The sequence below is a fragment of the Aphelocoma coerulescens genome, chromosome 6, assembly GCF_041296385.1.
Source record: "Aphelocoma coerulescens isolate FSJ_1873_10779 chromosome 6, UR_Acoe_1.0, whole genome shotgun sequence".
In the NCBI taxonomy this organism is placed as follows: domain Eukaryota; kingdom Metazoa; phylum Chordata; class Aves; order Passeriformes; family Corvidae; genus Aphelocoma; species Aphelocoma coerulescens.
The window spans coordinates 20,222,606-20,248,162 of record NC_091020.1 but is presented as its reverse complement, the minus strand read 5'-3'; the positions used below and the strand labels follow the sequence as shown (position 1 = coordinate 20,248,162).

At 39.2% G+C, this 25,557-nt stretch overlaps 1 protein-coding gene across 4 annotated transcripts in view; it reads right to left on the bottom strand.

Moving 5' to 3' along the window:
- Positions 1-25,557, bottom strand: part of PCGF5 (polycomb group ring finger 5) — a 117,125-nt gene that overhangs the window by 32,643 nt on the left and 58,925 nt on the right. For 3 of the 4 annotated variants that reach the window (XM_069019656.1, XM_069019660.1, XM_069019659.1), the window contains 2 exons: positions 22,750-22,861; positions 345-654 (listed from right to left, as the gene is read on the bottom strand). In XM_069019656.1, coding sequence (XP_068875757.1) covers positions 345-456 — 112 coding nt within the window. In that variant the 5' untranslated portion in view covers positions 457-654; positions 22,750-22,861. Of the gene's footprint in view, positions 1-344; positions 655-1,103; positions 1,214-22,749; positions 22,862-25,557 lie in introns of those variants that run through there. The other variant, XM_069019657.1, reaches the window with a different exon arrangement.

Below are 25,557 nucleotides of genomic sequence, written 5' to 3'. Positions count from 1 at the left end.
CCCTCTCAGCCACCTCTTCCTGAGCCTGAACAGGCCTAGCACCCTCAGCCTTTCCTTGTAAGAGAGGTCCTACAGATCCTTAATCAACTTAGTACTCTCCGCTGGACCTGCTCCAGGAGCTCTGTACCTCTCTTGTACTGTGGAGCACAGAACTGAACACAGTTCAAGATGACCCAGACTGCAGACCAGTGTTTAGGAAACTCCAGAAGAAACTAGATTAATTCAGAGTATATAATGTAAAAATTCAGTAAACAAAAACAAGCACAGTGGTCATATTAAACACATTAACAATTCAAGAAAATATAACTTATGAAGGAGGAACTATTTTGAAAAGTACTACTTACAGGTATGGAGGCACTCTGTTACTGTAGTTGGCTTGATGAGATAGCCTTTACAGATATAGCAGGTGATATGAGGATTGAAATCTTTCACCAAATGCTTCCTCTGAGTAGCCATTCGTGGGGCAGGAAATGCTGGCAGAGTGCTTGGGGCCAGAGAAGCAAGTCTGAGAGGGGTCGATGTCCACAGTTCACAGGAGCTGTGGCGCTACTCTGTGCAACTGGACTTCTCCAGGCATTTGATCTTAATTCCGCAGGTCTCACTGAGACATGGCTCATAACTCCTGCTCCTGCACCGGACGAGTCATTTTCCTACCTGTAACACACGTGGAAAAAGAAAGCTGTGTGAACCTGGCCGGACAGCGGCGATGCCCGGGAGGACCAGTGTCGCCATGAACTTGGCAGCAGCACGGAGCTGTAATTTACATAACAGCAGCCGCCGTGAGCCGGCAGCCGAGGTCCGAGGCCGCGCCCCCGCCCCGCCGGGCTCCGGCCGCCGGCGGGACGGACTCGGGGCCGCGGTGACAGGTGCAGGGGCCGCGGCCGCCCCGCCGGCACAGCCCGCCCGGCACAGCCCGCCCCGCCGCGCCGGGCCCGCAGGCCGCGCCGGGCCCCGCGGGGAGCAGCCCCCCCGCCGCCCGGCCCCGCGGGACCCGCGGCCGGAGAGGGCGGCGGCCGCCCGCCTCTGCCCCCGCTCGCCCGGCTCCCGTCCCTCCCCTCCCGCACCTGCGGCGCCTCCCGCCCCCGCCGCGGCCCCGGCCGTACCTGGCGCAGCCCCGCGGCCTCGGGCGGGCGCCCGGCGAAAGAGAAAGGGAAACGCCGCGCGCCTCCCCCGCTCGGAGCGCTCCCTCCTCCCCGCCGGGCTGCCGCGGCCGGTCCCGGGGCGGGCGGGACGGGCGCGCAGGCGCTGCTCCCGGCCGAGCCCCGCTGCGCCACAGCCCGCAGCGCCGCTCGGGGCGGCGGCGGCCGGAGCCCTGCGCTGCCCCGCACCGCGGGCTGCCCGCACGGCGGCCGGCCGGGAGCGGGGCGGCGGCGCTGCCGGCCCCAGGTAAGAGCAGGAGCGGCGCCCGGCCCGCGCCCTCGGCCCGGCGTACACCCGCTGGAGCACCGGCGCCGTTTCTGAAAAATAACTTCAGCTTCTCCCCGTGGAAGGGTGAAAGTTAAACCCATTCTCCAGCCCGCAAACACTAAATACTGCAGTAAGTTAGCCCAAATCCCATGAAAATACGTGAGCTTTCCTCGAACCGGGACCAACTAGCCAGCGGCTTAGCACGAGTGAAAGCTGTCTCCGTGGCTCAGTGCATCTGCTTTTTGCCCCCCTAGTCACAGAAATCCAACATATTACCAGGTAATTATCCATAAAACTAATGCTCCCTTAATTTCCCAATTGTATTATTTATAGAAAATTTATTTTATACCGCTTTTAACAATAATGACAGAAACACAAGGAGACGTTTCCTGTATCAGCTGCAATGCCACCACATTACCTGCGACTGTTTTAGGTCTTTGCTTTTCTGTTCCGCATTTCGAAATAAATGCTCATTTTGCACTGGCCCTCCAGTGCACTTTCCCGTTCATCCTTGTGTAAGTGCTGCAACAGCAGAAGGCTTTAATAACTTTGGCCTGTTTCTGCCATCCACTCCTACTGCTGTAATATTTACCAGGCAATAGATCTCCATTTACAGCAATTCAATTGCTAGTCTGAGTCAGGTGCATCAAAAACGGCTACAATTAAAGTTACAGTGCAATGATGAATGCATGATAAACCAGACACAGAGCAATTCAACAGAATGTGAATGATTTTTCCTGATAAAATGTTAATCTTCTATGAGGTTATTTCTCCACAACGTGAACAGAAGTTTATATAGCTAAAAATCTTTTGAAGCAGCGTAGAATCGTAGAGTATCCTGAGTTGGAAGGAACCCACAAGGATCATCAAAGTCCAACTCCTGGCCCTGTACAGGAACATCCTAAGAATCATACCACGTGCCTGAAAGCATTGTCTAACTGCTTCTTCAACTCTGTCAGGCTTGGTGCTGAGACCACTTCCCTGGGGACCCTGTTGCAGTGCCCAACCACCCTCTTGGTGAAGAACCTTTTCCTAATATCCAGCCTAAATTTCCCCTGACTCAGCTTCAGGCCATTCCCTCGTGTCCTGTCACTGGTCCCCAGAGAGAAGAGATCAGTGTCTGGCCCCCTGCTTCCCCTCAGGAGGAAACTGCAGACTGCTATGAAGTCTCCCCTCAGTCTCCTGCAGGCAGAACAAGCCAAGTGACCCGAGCTGCCTGCTGCTCGTAAGGCTTCCCCTCTAGGCCCCACACCATCTTCATAGCCCTCCTTTGGACACTCACTAACAGCTTTAAATCTTTCTCATATTGAGGTGGCCAGAACTCTCCCCTGCACTCAAGGTGAGGCTGCACCAGTGCAGAGCAGAGCAGGACAGCCACCTCTGCTGATGGGCAGGTGATGCTGTGCCTGATGCACCCCAGGATTCAGTATAGTTTAACAGAGTTGTGTTTTGATGATTTTGGCTTTCTACTGTTAACCGTTGTTTGCATTTTTATACCATAAAGCACACTCAGACAAGTCACAGGCTACAGAACACTAAACAGAGAAAGAGACAACAAAAACTATACATATCTCATGGGAATATTTTCTTTAGTCCCATTCACTCAGTTTAGTAGAAATTGACGTATTTCATAATGTGCATAAGAGTGGCCCTGCTCCAATGTAATTTGATACAGCATTATTAATCTTATATACATGCATTTAAAACAAGCAACTGCTGATGCTCTCCTGGCTGTTTCCAAACCAGTGCATGTGGTAAGGCTTGTTTTAATACTAAACTGTATTCTAAGTGAGATTTCAAAGCATAGTTTATCAAGTGTCCCATTTGAAATAAAAGAACCCAACATTTTCTAAACGAATTAATCAGGTAGGCTCATATTTACGCAGTAATGGATGCACGATATTCTATTCAATCACATTTAAAAACTCAGTTATGTCCTTTATTATACTGTGTAGCCCATGCAGTAATGCTCACACAGCAGTTGGGATACTTGCAAACATACACAGCTGGCATTGATTCCCATAAGTCATACTGAAGTCCCTCTTTTAAGGACAACCAATCCCATGCCAGGTAAGTGATAGTGTACATGACAAATTCTTGCCTCATCTCTCCACAGTGCAGGAACTCAGCCCTGCTGGTACCAAGTTGTATTTATGAGATGCTGACTGAAGGTGATGAAAGCTGAGGCTTTCAGCACCTTTCCAGACCACAACATAAAGAGCAAATGAGAAGCATCACAGAAGAAGCTCACATTTCATTATCAGAGGAAAATAGATTCTTAAATACTTATGCTTTATATCATCAGGAAACAAATTATGTTAATAAGTGCTTACAAATTAATTATAATTTCAAAGATAGCTAACTCCTAGCATTGCATGCAACAGGTTTATTTAAAAATACAAGTCCATATAAATGATGTGAGCATTTTGATCTGCTTATAGCAGTTCAAAGGTAACAAGAATAGTGCTTGAATCAAACAAGGCAGTCATTTCATACTATGAAAGAAACAGAATTAAGAAATGAACGGAGCTCATCAGAGTAAATATATGTCATGTATTAGTGACAGGAAACATGGTATGACAGAGAGGGTGATTATAGCCCTCAAATGAGTGATGAAAATACAGCTGCTCTCATTTTTCTGTGTTTCTTAAACTTTTGACTTTCTCACCAACTGACTTTTACTCAGCAGTCCTCAGTGTCCTCTAACACAGTGCTTACTTTTTTTAAAAGCCAAGTCCTTTTTTCACATATATGAGCTTTCCTAACACATAGAAAATAAAGGCTACTTTCTAAGCATTATCAACCTTGAGGAGTAGTTTCTTGAAATCCCTGAAGAACTACTGGATGTGAAACAGAGTAATTGCTTACTTTAATATGAATAAAATATATTTTTTAAAGGAACAGCCAGGACACACAAGAACTTGTGAAGTCCAAGCATTTCATTAAAGCAGTTCTAATACTTTTTGAAATATACCAATGTTTGATGTCAGCTCCCAAGTAAATTTCAAAGATGAAATAAACATTGGTCAATAAAGCCAAATTCTCAGCAACATTTGAAATGAGTGAATAATTCTAACTTTGCAAGAAGATCCACATTGGTACAATGTTACCTCCCTATCGAGCTACTCTGGAGTCTGTTCCTAGGCAAATCTCCAACTACCCTCCAGTCATCCTAAGAGTTACTTGTATTTTGTAAATGGAAGAATTACTGATGCACATCTGAACTAGGAAACTACCAAAACAAAAAATCCCTACTTTTCTTAATAGAAATTCTGTAGCAATCTGAATGACATTTAGAGAGAACCACAGTATTCACCTTCACTGAATACTGATTCTCCAGACATCTGATAGAAGTGCCATTCTACAGCTTTTAAAAACTTGAAAACTTCACAGAATTCCTTAGGTTGGAAGACACCTCTTGAGATCATCTAATCCAAACTGTCTGCTCAAGCAGGGTCAGCTAAAGCAGGTTGTCCAGGACTGTATCCAGCTGGGTTTTGATTATCTCCACAGATAGGGCTGTACACACTCTCTGGGCAATCTGTTCCAGTTTTGATCACCTTCATAGTAAAAAAAAAAAGTTTTCTTGTTATCAGATAGAATTCCATGTGTTTCAATTTGTACCCATTACATTTTTTTCTGTCACTGGGCACTACAGAGAACAGTTTGACTTCTACATCTTCATTCCTTCCCATCAAGGAATTACATATGCTGAAAAGATCCCCTTGAGACTTTTTTTTCCCAGCTGAGCAGTCCCCAAACTCTCAACCTCTCCTTATATAAACAATGCTCCAATCCCTTAAACTTCTTTGGGGCCCTGAGACTTGCTTCATGTCCGTCTTATTCTGGGAACTGGACAGAGCACTTCGTATGTCACCTCATCAGTGCTGCACAGAGAGGAAGATCAACCTCCCTCAAACTGCAGGCAAATTACTTAAAATTTACTCAGATAGGAAGAAGAGATCACATATAACCACTCTGGGATCTCTTATTTCCAGTGTTAAATTCCCAATCAAGTAGAACATTATCTGCAATAGAACACTAATTGGGTTGGCAGGACCTTGGACATCATCTGATCTAATGCCTTTGCTCAAAGCAGGCCTAATGGTAGTTAATTCAGATTGCTCAGGGCTTCATCCAAAGAAAGTCTGAGTATATCTAAGGATGGCAATTATACAACCTCTCCAGGCAACCTGTCTCAACCCCTGACTATCCTCATTGTGCATTAATTTATTTGGGACCCGTTGGAATTTTCCTTGCTCCATCTTGTATAGTTTCTCATATATATGAATAATTTACTAGCAGCAAGTAAACTTAGCTCTTACTGCCATTACTAAAGTCTTTGCCATAATCTTGGGATCATGTGACATACTTCTTTGCTTTTTAGGCAAAGAGTAGTAACACTGTTTATCATATAAAAAATAGTATTATGCTCAGTGTGAAGACTGCCTTTGATTTGATGGGAAACAATAGGAATTAGGCTATTCTTATCCCCATCACTCACTAGTGAAAATGATCAGCAATGAGGTTTTTGCATTTCTACCATGAGGGTTTTTCTTCATCCCTACTGGGCTCTCTATAAGAAGCCATATATTAGCACATAATATTACTTCTGGGATATATAGAGGATTTCTTAATGCTTACTCTTCTTTTATAGCCTAAAGTAAAGTAGCAAAGCAGGTGGCAAAAGGCCAACATCTGTATTATTAGGCCATTGACAAATACGTAAACAAGAAAAATGCATTCAAGAAACACTTCAAGGGAAAGGTAAAATTGCATCACACAGTATTCCAACTGTGTTCAACTAAATTCCAGGAACTTTTAAAAAGCAAGAGAAATTGTAAAATAAGTTCCTACAGACTTTATAATAATTGGCTGCTAGTAAAGAATAGAGAATCAAATAACTGACTCCGGCAAGGGAAAGCTGAGCAGATCTGTATTGTTAAACATTTCCTTAGCACAGTAAAATACTGGTCAGCCACAGCACACACTGTCTCTTCCCAGCTAGGGAAAGAGAAAACAAGAAACAAGGTCATAGTAGTGGGAGAGGGAGACTGCCAGTGCAAGAAAAAGAAATCATAACTCTGAAAAAAAATTGAGTAGGAATTGTCACAAGCATAAAGGAGACAATTTAACTTTAGTCACTTGTATGCAGAGGTTGAAGGGAAAAAATATCTGGTTTAGAACATATTATTTACTGACCATTAAATATACTGAGTGAAGATCTTGGGACCAGTTTGACATACCTCCCTGGAAACAACAAATTTAAGAACTATGGTTATAGTCTTCAGAGGTATTGCAAACTTAAAAACACCAATCTATCTCAGCAGAATCCAAACTTTCCAGGTAAAAGCAGCAGTAGATTTAAGAATTAAGTGCAATGGGCATATTTTTAAAAGGTATTTTCCTTCTGTTTCCTTGATTATTTTGTCACTGTTCTGGATTTTTGTTTTGAAGAATAGTTTTAATAGGCATGATTACATTTATCAGACACAAACATATCCAGAAACTTCCCAGAGGAAGTGAGACAAACTTACAAAATTTTAGTGACCAAATTGTCTATTCAGTTAACCCAGTGTCCAATGTGTGAACTGTGATCAGCTGTTGCTTTCTGGTTTGTTTGGGGTTTTTAAAGCATGGTACAGGTATAGACGGCCATGTAGCCAAGCTGATTCTTCATGTGAGAATGACCTAACTGACATTATTTTGGCTTTAAAGGCAAAGATTCTTTGTTATTGTATAAAACCTTGTATTGTTCCACAACAGTTGTTTGGTCTTTTTCATAGGTAATCAATTTTTGGTGAAGTGGGGCTTGCCTTTGAAGCATCAGAGACTGCTCACAGGGAGCAATGCAACGGCAGGAGGTTTACAAGATATAAAACCAAGATGCTTCTGTGCCTCCATTTGCCTGTGTGCTTGGTTAAAAACCGATGATCTGTGGTGGAGTTAGGATCTCTGGGCAACTAAAACACTGGTGGTATCCTCAACCTCTCCTGGTTTTATCTCATGGCATTCTAACTTCCATGCACTTTGGTCTGCTGTGCTGCATCTCCTTCACCTTTTTATAGGGTATTGAAAAAAAAGTTTTGTGGTTCTTGGTATGTTCTGTAGGCTGCAATGGAGCAGGCATTATTTCAGAGTTGCCTGTGATTGTGGAGAACCACAGGGCATCACCAAAGCAGTCTTTTATAGTCCTATGCTTTATATAAATTTCTAACAATTCTGTATAAGTACAGAAGCTAGCAAGTCTGTGTAAGTAGAGCAAGTAATGGTGGTGTGCTTTGGTAACATCTTAAAGATACATAATTTGAAACAATTGCCTTGGTTCTTAATCAGTTGTTCTCCCTGAACCACGAACATCTCACATCATCAGAATTACATTTTTGGTCTCCGGCCATTTACTTCTCCAGTAGCCTGGAGAGTTTTTTAGACTGTCTCTGAATTAATGGAAATCACACCTGTGTTGCCATTTCTATTATTGTATAATCTCCAATACTTCTTAACTATTTTATCTATTGCCATCTGATTATATGCTTCTGCCAGTTCAGTTTCCTTTTACTCTGCTCTCTACATTAGTATCACCTGCTTATTCTGAGGCTTCTCCAGAGAAAATCTGCTCTGGAATTAATTCTACTTCAAGTCTCCCTGCTACTCCACAATGGAAAAAAATAAAACAATTGGTGACACTCAGATTATCAGTGATTATCAGAAAAATTCCAGTGCTGTACTCATGCACAGGCCAGCCTTAAACAGCTGTTGTCTGCATGGGCAATATTGTGTCTCCTCCACAGACTTCCAGGATCTGTAAGTCATAGAGAAAACACTTTGCCAATTTGATGTATCTATCCTTCCAGGGGAAAAGTATTTCCATAACAGTATGAACATAGGTTTCCAGTTTGTTAATCAAGTCACAATGTAGTCTATGCATTTTCACAAAACATCCCAATGGCTACTTGCTATAATTCTATTACTTTAAAAAAAAATCCTTGTTTTTGTCAGTAATATATGTCCTCTTCCATTCTATACTGCATTTTATACCTATAATATATAAAAATACCTATTATATATAATAGATATTTTTCCCACTCTTTTTTTCCCCTTAAATTATCAAAGCCACTTACATCAACATATACACCTCAGCTAAACAATTACCTGAAGTCTTCAAATAGTTTTACAGAGTGTCATCTCTCAATTTCCATGAAATTAAAGGACAAATGAACACAATGAAAACAAACTGTAAGAAGCCTCCAATGATTCCGACCACAATTGTTACTAACAGATTTTGTTTCTTACAGTTGAAAACTGGCAGGAATGCAAATCAAATTGTATCACATATGTCAAACAGCTTCACAATTATGCAATCAACTTGCACTGCAAATTAAAAACAAGACTTGCTACTAGATCTTAAGTCAAAACAAATTCAAAATGTCAATAAGCTCAACAAATCTACTCATGTCTGTTATGATGGCAGAACCAGAAAACAAAGAGGCTTGAAAGGAAATAGAAAAGTAGAGACCAAATTGCTTCATCTTTTACAAGAGAAATTACTGACATTCACAATGTCTTAGGGAGTTAACTACTCTACTTCAATCAATTTTCAACACGAGTTCTGTTTCCATCTCTCTCAAGAATAAAACCTTTAACTTAATAACATACTGTTGGATGGACTCCATTTCATTTGAACTGCATGGGACTCATTCATGGGAAATGTCACTTTGTCATCCCATTAAAACAGCTTCATTGGAGAAAACCTAACACAGATACTTGCGAATTTGATTCTAACTTGTAAAATAGGGAATGTTTGTTCTGGATAAACTAAGAGAAAATAGGGGGCAGACTGAGATACCAAGCTTCACATCCTCCTATGATCTTTTTTGACAGCAATTTAGCATATATATGTATACATAGAGTCAAGGTCTGTGCAGCAACATTTTCCATGTGATCCTGTCCATCTACTCATATGACTATAGTCACTATGAAATTTGGCCTACTGAGTTAGATTTTAAAATTTCCATAAGAAAAAGCAAACATAAAAGTTCTTTCCGTATTTTAGATATTTGTAACAGTTCACATTAACAAATGAGAATCACTCCATATAACATTTCACTGAAAGCATTATCTTGAAATCTAATATTTTTTATCCACTATACTAATGGAAGAAACTAAGCAAAACTGATATATTTAGGTGATTCTTCATGTGAATAATGTGCTAGTTTTGAGGAGAGACAAACTCAGGATTCTAGCCAGAACCTATTCTCAAGTGAGCAATCAGCCCATAACTTGGCATCATCTGCCAGTTCTGCAGTGTCATTAGCTTAGGAAGTTGACTGCTGGTTTGCCCAACCTCAGTTCCATGACTGCACAAAACCAAAAAAGTTTGCATAAATGGTGCCAGCATCTGACATTATCATCACTGAGTTTTCTAAAGAAAAGATGTATACACACAATTCTCAAGTATGCAAAGTAAGTTTGATTTTTTTTTTTTTTTTTCAGTTACAAAATCCTGGCCTTCAGACTCTGCCTGCATGTAAACAGCATATTCTTGGTTTATGTGCATTTAGTTAGATTGAGCACAAAATCAACCAAAAACTGTGAGACCATGTTTACGATCCCTGCATCTTGAACTTCCTCCTGTAGTACTTGGAAGTCTGGGTTCAGTGCAGTGCTAATGAGATCATGTGGCTTTTAGCTGAGTATGATGTGGCAGTTTGGACTCCCTGTTTTTAGGGCTCTCAACAGAGCAGGGCTGAGTCCCTCTCAAAATACAAAGAATAGACACAATCCTGCTTTTAGAAAATTGTATTGTCTGCTGAAGCTCATTTTCACATTTCTAACTTGTCCAGTCTCATAAACTAGACATGATTGTAGACTACTTTGCTAGAAAATTCTGTAGGAAGAAAATGTTGGTGAGAAATGTAGCTAATACTTCACGAGACTACATGCTTTTGAGTCTAAAATGAATTCTTAGGCATACCAGTACAGGCAAAGCCCTTCTAGAGATCAAGATGTTTGAATAAAACAAAAAAATATCTGCTTTGGTTCTTAAATATATAATGGCACTTAATGAGAACATCTGAAAAATGTACAAATTGGATCATTGTATTAAGAATCTTGCTTTGTATACAGAAAAACAGATCTTTATTTCCTCCTCAAAAAGAATCACAATCTTGCTAAACTCACTACATTCCCCTGCAAGGATATCTATACTTAAGTGGCAGGTTAACTATATTTATATTACATCTTTAGGCCTGGACTGTATAAACATCTTCACTATCTTGCTTTACTATGCATGCCCAGAGTCCATGCAAGCCTACAGTCCTCATTAAAATGCATGATTAACAGCTTTCATCAAGCTTAGTGTGGAAGTCCATGCAGCAATGTACAGATATTATGTAACAGTCACCTCCTTACATTGAACAAAGGTGTATAAAATTAGCAGAGAGCATACATCATTCTTTATTATTGTTTCATACCTTGCTGCTATTTCTAATCTGTATTGCAAGAGTTCCAAATTCTATAGTGACTGTCAAACACTAAGAGATTCTATGAGATTTATCACAGATATAATAGCTCAGCTTCAGGTTGCCAGCTGCCTTTTCTTTTCACTGTACCAACACACTTGAAAAAGCACAAATTTACCCTAAACATTTTTACTTGCAGAATTTTTCACATTTTGTAATGAACTGAGCTCCCGTAAATGTTAAATACATTTCAAGAATGGTTTTCTAAAGCAAATTATAAACTATGCTAAAGATATCCAATTTCTGACCTTTCTACATTACTACAATCTGCATGCATTTTACTGATTTTTTTAGATGTGACTATTTTCTTCAGTGCTGTAATAACTTTAGGTTCTAGAGGCATAAAGCTAGAAGGTTTCACCTGTCAATTTATATGGCAAATCTCACTCCATTCCTTAATCTAATCTCCTTGGGAAGCTTTTAAGAATAAAAGGCATAATACTCTTAAAATTATTTCCCTTTATTGCAAATGCATAGATGGGAATATGAAACTTTGACAAGGTATTTGGCTTATGAGAACTTGTTGATACAAAAAACACATAGTCTGCTCCTATCATAATCATGCTGTCTATTTAATAATTCACATTTAAATACAAGACCGCAGTTGCCACAGCTCAGTAGGAATAAAATTAAGGCGATTTACATTTTTCCTGCTGAGAAATCTGGAATTCTGTCTAGTGTTTTATCCTGTGTCTTTTAAACTTGTCAGAAACACTGGTACCAACATAACCCTCTATCAGTCAGGAACTAAAATATGTATTTGGGGGCTGTGTCTTCCATTATGCATCAACTTACCTAAATCATGACAGAAACCATTGTTACAAAATATATCTAAAAGAGATACTTTCAAACACAGACTGGCAATTTACAGTTTTAGCTGATATATTTAAAATCTATTGTACAATTTTCTTCCTTTCATCTGGTTTTTTTCACATTTGTACCAGTGAAGCGATACCTTTCCCTTACCTTTTTCTTTATATACCAGTGAATAGTACAAAAAACTCGAGAACAGTTGAAAACTGTCAAGATGAGGTACTGAAACTGCTTTCTTATAATCCTGTTTTATATTAGTGTCTCTCAGTCAATGAGGACAAGCTAATGAATTTCAGTAGAGAGACTCAATAATACTCCTGAAAACTAGTGCTTTTGGTACAAATAATGTGGTGCTAACAAAACCACATATCAAAGATAACCATAAAGAAGAGAAATGGAAGGTATACTGTTTCATTCTAGATAGATTAAATCCAGTCACTTTTTTGAAGAAGGAAATAGTTTGTCTGGATTCTAGGAACACCTGTCCAAATCTTTGCATACAAATTTTACTCAGTATAAAAGTCAATTTCACTCATTTGTTAGAGCAAACATCCTTGCTATGAACATAACCTTTCAATGGTGTTTTTGTCCAAATCACTGCCACTGATGTAAACAGGAGCCAATTTAAATGGCACTTAATGGCCAAAGAACAATAAACTTGTAGCTACTTACAAGAATACTGTAATTTATTTAGCCCAGACAAAAGGTGATGGAGATCCCTACTTCGTCAGTAAGTGTATTTTTTCAAAACTGCAGAACACAGAAACATTAGATAGAAAAGATGCAAATATTTACTATAAAAAGTGGAAGGTACATGCTACTCTTGGCACGTAATTTTCTCCCCTCTGTTCATGTTTTTATCATACAAAGTGCTTGAACAGCCACTAAGGTGATTAAGGGATTGGAGCTTCTTCTGAGAGAGCTGAGGTTGTTTAGCCTTGCTCAGAGCGGGTTCTAGGCAATGTGTATAAACACCTGATGGGGAAGTAAGACAGAGCAATTCTCAGTATTGTCCAGTGACAGGACAAGAGGCAATGGACACAAACTGAAACATAGGAAATCCCATTTAAGCATTAGGAAAAAAAAAAAAATCTATTGTGAAGGTGAACAAATGCAGAATCTATCTACACAAGGACAGATGGAGAGAGAGAGCTGGGAGTGTTTAGTCTGCAGGAAAGAAGAGCCAGGGGAGACCTTACTGTCTGTATATTCTTGATGGAGGAAGGAGTAAAAAAGACTGAGAAAGAATCTTCTAAGTGGTGCCCAGTGAAAGGACAAGAGGTAATGGACATGTATTGAAACATGGGAAACTCCACTTAAACATCAGAAATAGGTGATTTTTACCGTGAGGTTGTTGGAACACTGGATTGTTTGCCCAGTGGAGCCTCCATCATTGAAGACTTTCAAAACCAAACTGGATAAGGTCATGAGTAATCTCCTCTGTTTATCCTGCTTTAAGTAGGGGAGGTGGAAGACATGAGCTCCAGAGATCCTTTCCAACCTCAGTGATTCTGGGATTCTGTGAAATACTAACTAGAATTACTCAATTAATGCTCACTTCATGCAGTTTTAGGCTACCTGCAAACAGAAAGTGTATAAAATGTTAGTTACCCCAGCTGAGTCTGACCTGTATCAGAGGTGAATGCCACGGTGAGTGCTGGGGTCTGGTCTCACACCATGACATTGGTCTCTCCTTAGTGTGCAGCATGGTTACTAGGGATACACCCAAGCCTGCACTGGCACTGTCACCTCCTAGTCTGTATTACCCTGTGGGATCCACTGTGCTGAGCATCATAATGTCAACTAAACAAAAGCCACTGGCTTTTCCTAAAAATCAGTACAGATCAGTATCATATTGCACAGCAGCTTTGTGTCCATTCCCATTTGCTCCATGACACATCTAAAAAATTAAATTATGAAAAAACTACTATTTAGCAATTTAAGGACAAAGCTACCATTATAGTAAGCTTCCTGGAATAGTGCATAATAGCAAAACACACAGTCCTGTTAAATACACAGTCCTGTTAAACTGGGTTATGGCTGCTTTGCATGTCCCAACTTCCCCCATTTTTCCCTTCATTCAAGTTTTTCTATTTCTCATCTCCCTTCTGCATTCTCCTCCTTCTTTGGGTAGCTACATTTTGCAGAGGCACCAAATTTTAACTCAAAATCTGATGAATAAATTCAGCTTCCAGAAAAATAATTGTGTTTTTAAAACAGTATGGCTTTGGGGTAGAGATGTTACTCCATGTTATTTATGTAATAGGAGTCTAAATCCTTCTTGAAGAGGAAAATTCAACAATCTCAAATTGCAGATGTCCTTTCACAATACAGAACTCTACTTGATCAACAAAATTTTATATTCAGTTCAATACTTGACTTTAGAACACTTACAACCCGATTGTCCTAGAGGAGAATGCCATTTCAGAAGTGGGTAATTCAAGCTGGAAACAGGCTCTCTGTCAGGTGTGGTTCAGGATGAGAATGAGGCTAGCCAACTTTAGGGTCCAGGTTGTGCATTACCACGATCCAGCTCTAGGGAAATCTGGGCAAAAATCTATGGACTCAAGCTTTAATTATGTCTATTTCTTGCTTTTCTGAAAGCATGAAGGAAATCATACACCTTGGGAATTCTGGGGCAACTGTCAACTAGTATTGCTCAGTAAAAGAGCTCTATTGAGCAAAATAGCCACAGAGGTGTGCCTTTTGGTCTTCTGGGCATAAAGGAAGAGTCTGTGTATTTTGGGACAGGGAGGGCCAAGGAAAGACAAAGGATGGAAAGTGCTTGTCTCTACAAGAAAATACATCAGAAGAAAATCTAAAGGTTGACTGCAGTATTCAGCAAAAGGAGTAAGACAAAAGTTGATAAAACAAAAACATTTGTTTTTTGGAAGGGAAAAGCAGATCTATTCTTTGAACTAGCTAGCCCCATTAATAAAGGAAGTTAACAGCTGTATCAGCATAATCTAGTCACACAAGGTCCAGGGCAAGCTGGATCCCATTTACTGAAACACCTAACACTATTTTTATTGGTATTTAACAAAACTGGCTAGATTACATTTAGAGCAAATATATCCAAATATATCCATTCAGCTAATACCTTCAGCTGCAGTGGAAACATATCCTTTTGAGAGCCCATCTGCTCTAAAAGGTCTCCAACATAAACTGTGTTAAGAAAAGGATGCATTACTGAGCCTGTTTTACATAAAGACTAAAATATTTCTAGCTGTTTCCTAATAAATTTTTGATATCAGCCACGCAGGAAGAAATGACTGCCTAGGAATTAAACCTCCAACTCTCAAATTCCAATACAATGCATTAATCACAACATTAGTCTTCATCTGAATGTTAATTTGACATGCATTTAAACCAGACACCTAATCTCTGAGGTGAGAGATTTTATTTAAAAAAAGTAGCCATACTGAACACTTAACCTACATTTTGCCTCATACTGCTATTGATACCAGCTCCTGAAAATAACCAAGATATTCGCAGATAGTTTTAGAACAGGACTGGTAAAAAATTAAGAGTTAAGTCTCAAATTTTCAGCATATGGAGGCAAGTAAAACATTTTGCAAGATAAAATATTTGAAGATTAAAAAATGGATTCTTCAGAACTTGATGCTTTATATAGTATGTGTCTGTGTATTTATAGATACAAAATTTTATATGCTTGCAACTGAAACAGAACTTTGTGTTTTAATTGCATTTTTGAATTTGGTTTGAAGCAAGAGCAAATGATCACTTAAGATGACAAAGATTCAGACCCATCAACTCAACTTTCTTTTTCATATTACCAAACATCTCATGAACATGAATATTGCTGTTTACACAGCCTAATCCCACACAATAACATCATAAAACAAGTTATTTTTATGTCTCTATGATGTATTTAAATATACTTTTACCTTTGCTGTCATGAAGAGATTGTTTGTTAATACACATCTAGTGCTGATACAGTGTTTTACAGCTATACATTACTTATTGAAAAGGAAATAAAAATGCACAGTTACGTTCATTTACAAAGCAGCAGTTAATATTAATAATCACTGAAACAGAAATACTGTCTCATTTTATGTTTGTAATTAACTGAAAGTATTTTTGGTTGGAAATAGAAGAATGTTGTTACAGATTCACTCTGCAGTGAGGTTTAAATATAACATCTCCATCATTGCACTGTTTGCAGCATGGTTAGAAATGTGCTTGTAAACTACTCTCATTTCACACACACACAAGCACCACAATCTCCCAATAACAAGGGGTGAAGACATCAAATAAAAGATGCCACCAGTGTCCACAGTGCACTGATAACTGGGAGAACAAAGTGTCAATGCTTCTAACTCCTGTAATTCTTACATGAGAAAATTGCAGTGCATTATCTACTGCAAGTGTGCTGGAAGCCTGAGGACTATTCAGAACTGAAGTGGTCCTCTGGTCTACTGCTCTGTTACACCTCTCAGTCCTAAAGACACAAAGATTGCATTATAGTCCCAAGGGTGTTTTGTTATGTTTGCTTAGGTTGTGATCACTGCACAGGCAGAAACTGCTCATTTGAGACTGCCAAATTTCTGTTCTTTTTTTCTAGTCCCTTCCTCACACCTCCCAAACCCAGGATGGTTAGACACTCTAAGTACCTTCTATTCTGTCTAAAGTACTTCCAGTACTTCATAAGCACTCAAGCAAACTCTCTGCTTCACAGTGGAGTCAGTGACTCACTTCACTAGCATGTGAGCAGAGATGAGGAAAGAATAAAGAATAAAGAAGAATAAAATTTTCACACGATATTCAAACAATGTTATGTAAAGACAACTACTAGACTGCTTACATCCCTACAGACTCTGTGTCAACAAAAATAACAGCAACCTTTTTTCTCTCTATTCCCAAAACAGCACTGAGAGTAAACCTGCAAAACTCCGTAGATTCCAGCAAAAAATTCAGTTCCACCAGAGACTAATGCCAAATATGATGTTTCAGATCTCATTTCTCTAAAAAAGGAATGCATTATGTTAGACAGGGGTAGGCAGAAACATAAGACATTTAGTCAAAACATCCAAAAGGCTCCTGCACAAGAAAATTGATACTCTAGTTAGAGAAAGTTGAGAATTATGTAATGCATACAAGTGTATAAGTCGTCTGTTTGCTGCAGTAAAAAGAATGAAACAAAGTACTTACTGACCTAAATACAAACTTTTGTCCAAGACAAACATAAATTCTTATTTTTCAATTCTTTCAATTCTTGAGCAACTTCAGTGGGACACACAAATATGTACCTTGAATATATTTTATGTGTGGATTTCCTTCTCAGTCTGAGTTAGAAATATTACTCTCCTGCACCATGCGACCTATGAAATCTGTTCAAAAGCACCAAGGTTATCTACAAAATACTGGGTTCTTCCTTCCTGAAAAATGTTTTGTTATTCAGATGCTCTCTATAGCTTTTTATAGCTTAAGTCTCAAATGCTTCCTAAATGATCCTGGTAAATAACTGTACTGGGCCTGGCTAGGACAGAATTAACTTTTCTCCCAGCAGCTCACGTGATCTTTTAGTTACCTGACCAAAGCAATGCTGACAGCACACCAAGGTTCTACCTATTGCTGAACCGTGGCTGGCCAGCACCAAGGCCTTCTCTCTTTCTCACTGCCCCCACAGTGAAGATTGCAGGGGTGCAATATGCTGGGAGAAGACACAATGGGGCAGATGATCTGAACTAACCAAGGAGGTATTCCATGCCACGTAACACCACGCTCAGTCATAATAAGGGAAAACAGGGGCCTTAGGGATGTTAGCTGCCATTTCCTTGGAACTGGCTGTTCATCAGTCTGCCTGTGGGATGTGGGCAGTGATCACCTTTGCCCCACTTCCTTCCCTTCCTTTCTCTCATCTTTTATCTATCCTTCACTTTAAAAATTTTTAAACTTTTTTTTTACCTCAACCCCCAAATTTTCTTACTTTTACTCTTCCCTCATCTCATAGGGGCTTGGGGTGAGTGAGTGAGCAATTTGGGGTTCAATTTTGGGTGCCAGCCTGTGGGATATGCCCAGCCCTTGCCCTGGAGGGATCTCTGCTGAGACAAGAGATTCCGCAATCGCCCAGCAGGACTCCCTGAAGGGGCAGCCACTTCTTGGGTCATGGCGAGGAAAAGTGGACCCACAATCCTTTGGGAGACACTATGCAGATCTTTCTGTAACCCATTGGTCTGTCCCAGACCCTCTGTAACCCATTGGTCCCCTGCTGATCCCCTGTATCCCTATAAAAGGGAGCCCCCTGGCTCTGTGGGGGAGAGAGCTCGTCCCTGGCTTTCCCCTTCGCCGGAGGGAACCAACAATAAAGCTGCCTCTGTGCGGAACCAGCCACACGAGCCTCTCGTCTCTCTCTGGTCTGGCTTGGCCTGGAGGTGCCCTGCAGAGCTGAGCTGGAATCACGAGCTGACAATCACTAAAGAGCTGACAGCCTCTGCAAGGACCCTCCTGCCAGCAGCTGAGAGGAAGACACCGGGCCTCGGGAAGGCGATCCCTTTCGGGACCATCTCTCCGGACCGGTCACCTCTTCCTGGGTCAGAGCCACGGACCCCACCACCAGCTGTAATACCAGCCCACTGGGCTTAGCCCACAAAACTAACATAATAAACAAAATTAGTGATTTCCCACCTTTCTGTTGTGCTGCCTGGTGATGTACAAGTAGGTATTGGGGGTTTATGCACACTTGTGACTAAGCCTGTATTTGTGTCACAAGCAGATACGTGCTGTCCCTTTCTCCATGGCCAGATACAGATGTGCACGGTATGACATGACCAACATGTCTGAGGATGGAAAGAATGCAGGAGTGGGCTGGGTGCCAGATGAAGTACTTGCCAGCAGCATCCAGCTCAGTTTCTAGTTTGCCTATAGGTCAATTAGCATAATCAGAATAATTTTGTGTAACATTATACATTGATTATGAGTTGTCAACATAAATGCCTTCATCACACTTGCCCCAAACTAAACACAAAAATTTTACCAAAACATGGCCATGTACTGCACATGCTTCTCACCCCGGGGAGAGGATGTGTTAAAAGACTGTGACAGGTGTTAGGGATATTGTTTACTATTCTGCTGGAAGATGTTTCATTTATATGGTAATAAATACATTATAAGAAGCCATACAGATTTATGGCATAATCTCAGACAGATATTTATATCAAGTTATTAAATATTTTTAAAGACTGGGAATATACTAGATACAAATGATAGTATTTTTGTGTGTCATCCCACTGATATTTGTTACTTTTACTGCTTTCATAGAAAGGTGCCATTTGTATTACTGAATATTCTTAATGTCCTCTCACTGAGCAGTAAAATGCTGTATTACATCAAAAGTAAAAAACACTTAGCATTAGATTTTCATACATAAATTTTATGACTAAAATAGAAATCAAAATGTACAGGCTCTAAGTTAGAAGTCATTGCAAGCAATTTTCCCTATTGACTTTAAGGGGATTTGAACCTGTGGCTTTTGACCCTTAAAATAAACACTGCATCTCTGTCACATATAAAAAATATTATGAATAGTGAAGAACTGCAGAACTAGTTTAATCTACTTCTTAGAGCAAACTGAGAATCTCCTAAAGGGGCTTAAAGATTACTGTACATCTGAAGCAAAGCTCTATCTTGCATGCCACTGAAACAGTACAAAGATGGCTTAAAGAATGTGGTTATTAACAGGGATATTTATTGATCATAACAAAATATTTATTTTCTGTTAGTGGTATGAAAAAAATTTGCCACAATGAAGAGAAAAAGCCTAACAGATAGGAATCCTGACTTCTTACGGTTCCTCAGCATATGTTAGTTCTATTTACACAACATACACCTCTGTGGAACTTTAGGGAAGCTGGGCATACACTTCCACACAATGTTTGTTTTCTCTAACCTTATTATTTTAAAAATAAATATGAGCCATTCAATCAAGTCTGACTTTCTTCTTTCTGAAAGAATTCTGGAAGGCTGATCTTGGACCATTCTGTACCTTAGCTAGTTTGTTTTTATTAATTGTTAAAACAACACATCTTTTCTAGGTTTATTTTTAAAGATCATAAAAATATAAATGGAGAAGGGTTTAATACAGAACAAACAGGGAACAGTATTTTTACAGAAAACTTAATGGGTAAGCAGATGTCTAACCTACTTTGAGACCAACATGTTATGCAAATACAGTACACAGCTCTCCCTTGTATCCCAGGGCTATCTTTTGCAAGACTAGCTCTTGCTTTACTTTCCACATACTTTTTGAATACTACCCATCGAAAAGGAAGATAAAAGAGCATTTAAAATTTAAATAGCCAGGTATTTTACAAGGGACTCTATCATGCCTTTATGAAGTGCTGACAAACCACACTAGGTGTACTGTAATTGAAAACATCTCATCTAAGACCATCCTGCTGTCTTTTTGATATAGATGTCCCTCTATTCTGCTTTTTCTCAATTAGCAATCTGAATTCTGGAGAATTTCAGGTAATTGCACAAAGAACTCTCTGCTAGGAGACTGTGTGCAATTAAACTTCCAAAAGTTACAGCAAAGATTGACTGCACAACCTTTACTGTAATACATATCAAGTAAAAAACCGCTACTAATCACCTAATCTGAGTTGTGTTAAAAAAAAAAAAAAACCTCACCAACCTTAGGACTTACTTATACTAATTTTCTCCCAAAGTTCAACACATTATTTTGCTAAACCATCCTTCTTAATTTTCTATTGTAAAGAGTGATGTACAAAAATCATTCATAGTTCCAGATATTAAAAAAATATTAAAAATCCTTAATAGTATCCTGAATTAGTCTGTTTTTTATTACCTCATTTGCTAAGATATAGTAATTTGATTTTCTTTTGGTCAGCAAGACTGAATAATATGGTCTTTAATATGACTTACTTTATCTCAAATGTTTTGATTTAATTTGTGAAAGATAATATCAAGGGATGGCTTGGTTACTGTCTGGAAGTGCCACCTTAGCTTTACTTTCACTAAGCTGTGCCCCCCAACCACTCATGATAAAGCATGTGTCCCAAGAACTCTATCATTCTTTTAGGTCTTCTATATACCCCTTTCAAGTTTTCTGCATCCTTCTTGATGTGCAATTGCCAGAATCAAGTTCAGAATGAGTGGTGATCACAGCATTAACAATCACTGAATCACTGTAATTCAATAACTGCTTGATATTCCCCTTGCCCATTCATCTAAGACTACCTTCATTCTTTTGTCTCCCCTTGACACTGGCAGCTGATTATACCATGACCCTTCAAAACTCCTTTAGAAGTCTGTGCTTTGTGAGGGAAGAATGAGGCACTCTGTAAATAGAACCTACAGATAGTTTCTACATGGTGATTTCTCTTTTGCTATCTATCCTATTCTTCTATTTCATTAGCTTAGATCTTAGATCTGGAATATGCACGTGGAAGTGTGTAAGACTTCTATTTGAACTCATCTAATGTCAGGGAGCTTAATTACATTTATATGGAATATATCAATTTTAGAATTACTCCCATGTGTTATTTTCTGCTGTTTCCCTCATGAACAACTGAACTCTGCAGACTTATTTCCACAGTTTTAAGTGTGGAAGGTGTTGGTAGGACATGAATGCTTAGCCTCCCCCATATACATTGTTTTCCTTCCATTTCCTGTATGATGCTCTTTTGATTCATAATTAAGCTGACTCTAGCCTAACATTTGAATCAAATGTCAGTTGTAGGGAAATCATGATTCTATCACTGTTAGAAAAGTGCCACATTATGTCTCCATTTCATTTTTACTAAGTCCTTATTCCTTATTCAAGGATTTGTCATCTTGCTAAACTACTTTTGTCATGAGTTTCTCCTCTCCCTGCTCCCTGTTGTTTCTTCTGGCTGCCCTGAACACAAAACTAACAAACTTCTGGTGGCAGCACTTTACACCAGCTGGTGTTGGCACTTAGTGAGATTGTGGCTTGAATTTCAGTTCAGTGGACACTGAACAGGTATTTTTATGTAAGAGCACCAAGGATATGGGCCTGGAAAACATACTTAGAGCCCTTCCAGTCTTCTGTCTTGCAATTAAAAAGAGAAAGGTTTTGAAAATGTACCAGAAAGTTCATCTACATAAGATTAAAAATAATCAAGCCATTTCTCTAGGATTAGGTGACTGATTCCAGTCAGTCAACTTGTAATGCATAGTTGTACCTGGTTTTGGCCTGATGAGTCTTTACATAGCACAGTTCTGGAAATAATTAAGAGTAAAAAAAATACATAATTTTAGTGCTACAGAAGTGAAAAAAAGAGCAATTAAGGTTTTTAAAATTTAAATAAAATGTCCTGTGTTTTAACCATCTGATTTTAAATGAAAGACCCTTTTTCTTCCTTTGTGCAAATTCACACATTTAAATTTAGAACTTCTGCAATAAGTATAAAGGATTCAAATTGTGGGCCCACAAATAGCAGGAATGCTTGCTAGAGCCTTCAGTGGAAATAGAGAGTCAGAAATAGACCAAGATATCTTCTAGGTGAATAATGATACAGCATTATTTAAATGTGTGCAATATTTCAACCTTTTCAGTGTTAAAAAAATGAATTGTCTTTTTTTTTTATAATCTGGAGATTGAAAAATGCATCTCAAGTAGTATTTACAAATGGTTTTCCTTCCTTCATCTTAAGGAAGAAAAAAAATGATACTCAAAACATTTTTAACAGTGGCAAAAAATCCAGCAGTAGAAAGTTGACCTGACTTTTTGGCTAGTTTCCATACAAAAAAAAAAAATTTCTTACATATAAGACACTTGAAAAAGGATAAAAAATATCTTAGTGGATACCATATACAACAGAGTAGGAGCTATGCCAGTCTGAATGCATTTAAACATAGTTTTTCTAGTAAAAAGTAATCTTTCCTGGCCTGCACAGACTCAATGGAACTATTTTACATGCTATAATCTATGCTAAGCGAGGTTTGTCTTCCAGAGCAGACAGTGACCTGAATTCCAAGGAAAATATTTAGAATTTCATACCAGAACTTGTACTCTAGATTCTTCTTAACAATCCTTCTGCAATTTCTTTTCAGCATACACAGGTTTCTTCTTATTCCAAAATTTATCTTCTACTTGGAGTTTCGATCAGTTCCTTGTGTTTGTGAGATAAGCAGGAACATGCAAAGAAAAGAAAAAGAGACAATGAAAAAAATAGACCCCTGAATATGAACCCTTGCTAACTCAGAAGTGTTGCACAGAAAAGCACAAGCATGAGACCTAAAAAACAAATGATTGTGAGCATATGCTCACATAGACAGCAACTCCAGCCCCCACCCCAAATGAAAATATTTAGTACCTACTTGCTTACAGGAATACAACTTTGAAGAAGACTCTTAGTCATTAAGTCCAGTCATGTCTGGTGCAGGTAATTGCAATGCAGTTCACTCCTGCAGGGACACCCTAACTATGAAGGTACTTCAAACTGGTATCCTATGAAGATCTGATCTACTGCCTTTCCTCTAGAATACAGTCTAAATATCTCCTCCTGCATCTGTGCATGTTCCAAACAAATAAAAGCACAAGCTGCAAAAGGGTTTTTTGAGAAGTTTTTTCCTACGTTAGGACCACTCAAAAAAGTTCTAGAGCTCCTGGTCATATTATACTGATTAATTTTGGTACATTGTGAGACAACAGCAGGAACTGCACAGTCAGCAGTTGGATTTCCATGCCCTGTTTAACTTAAATGGAATCACTGCTTTCCTTGTATTTGGTATAGGTCCAGAGACTGAGGCCTACAGAGCTGGTGACTTCCAAGGGAATGATGCTCATGGTAACAAGATAAAATGAGCAATAATGGAGCATCAGGTTTTTTAGTCACTATTTAAAATCTCTGCAGCCCACAAAATACTTAGAAAAAAGTGGTCAGAAAGAAGTGACTATAGTTTAGCTGTTCAATTAGCCTGTGAGATGCAATGTAACACTTCATGTAACACTGCTGTCCAGTATCTGAACGAATGGTCACAATCATTAATGCCAACATTCTCGCACTCTTACAGCAACACCACACTGAGCTGTCTGATCTACCCTAACCTACGAAGAGCTCCTGCAAAACAAACTTCTGAGGCTTCACTCAATACAGGATGCTCAGCAATGTTTCTGCTTTTCTTACTGGTAGGAAAGAACAGGAATCAACATTTAAATGTCAGTTACCACTTTCAAGGAATGTGAAGGTTTACTGCTGTGAACAATATAAATTTCACCTACTCCAAGAAGCAGGATCAACAACATCCCACTCACTGATGCATAAGTGAAGGCTCTGCATTGTCCAGATTCAAGTATTGTGGGCTTCTTTCTATTGATCTACACTCACACTAGTTCTTCCCTAAACTCTGCCTTTCTTCATGCAAATTCCATAATCAGAACTCACTCATAGGATCACTATCACAGCTTCCTAAAGAATGTTTTCTTTGTTTTAATAAACTATTTTTAATGACTCTTGTTTGTTTTAATGACAAGAAAAGTTGCAAAATGTGTCTACTACTACTGGCAGCAAGATGTGTTCGTGTTGGAAGCTGACTAGAAACCATATTCTAGCCAGGGTTCTGTTCAGGGTAACACCCTAATGGTGTTACCATGGCACTGAGCCACAGCTAATAAACTCTGTCTTTATATTACACTAAACATTAGCAGTTATCTTATTAGTTTCTTCAAGCTCAGGCAGCAGGAGCTTACATCTGCTTAAAAATGACATAGATGCACCTCAACGCATAATGCTTTTAAGAAATAAAATAGCACCTTTGTACTTCCAAGCAGCACACCCAAGCACGTTATGGAAAAATATACCTGTATGACTAATGCCTCTCCCTGAACTCAATTTGTCCATTATATTCCTTTGTTTAAATACTCAACCTTTAGACAGAACCAATCTCTTATACATGTCCATGAAGCCAAACTCAACAGAATCCCATACCTAAATGGGGCCTGGCAAGGTTATTATAACTTCAGTAAAAATTACAGACTTCAAAAGAATTGCAGAAAAAATTCTGTGCCTTTGCATATGTGAACTGCAGCACTGGTTTTAATACTATGAATGTATATTTACTACCAAACAAATTAGTATAAAAGACAGTTATGCTTTGTTTTAGTATTTTACTCCCAGGTGTTTGATATCACACACACTCATACCCACTCATTCCTGCAGCATTTCAGCGCTCCCCAAATAGTAATAAAAGAATCTTCTCCACAACATATTCAACAAGAAAACATTGGTAGCTGTAATTTTCAGATAGAGAAAAGGGAGACACAGAAGTCTAGTTCCAAACTGTTTCAAGTATTCTTTAGTTCCATACACCTGATGTTCTAAGGTTCAGCTTTTCAGGACACTCAGGACTCAGTAAACACCTCCGTATCACACGATTTCAGTTGTACTGGTGATGTAAGAACAAGAGCAAACTTGGCTACATGTGTCCCACAACTGTTAAAAAATGAAAGGTCATCTGTGAACCCCTGACCTATATTACCTACCCAGCAAAAAATAGTAATTTAGTGTCCAAGGACAGGCAGATACCAGTCCTCCAAGGCAGCATTCAACTTCCCTGAGCTGAGACTGTCTCCCTGCAGCATTCCTCTGCGCCCATTCTACACTCTCCTGCAGGTGATAAGGGGGTGCTGGGGAGAAAGCCTTTTAAAAACAGAGGTGAGGAGCACTACAATGGATAAATTATGGTCACATCAACAACCTAAAACACGAAATGCCCTAATATTTTGGCCCTTTAGCTATATAAGAACAGTTTAATTTTTATACTGAACCATTCCCAAAATACAGGATTTCTACTGCTGAGTTACTAT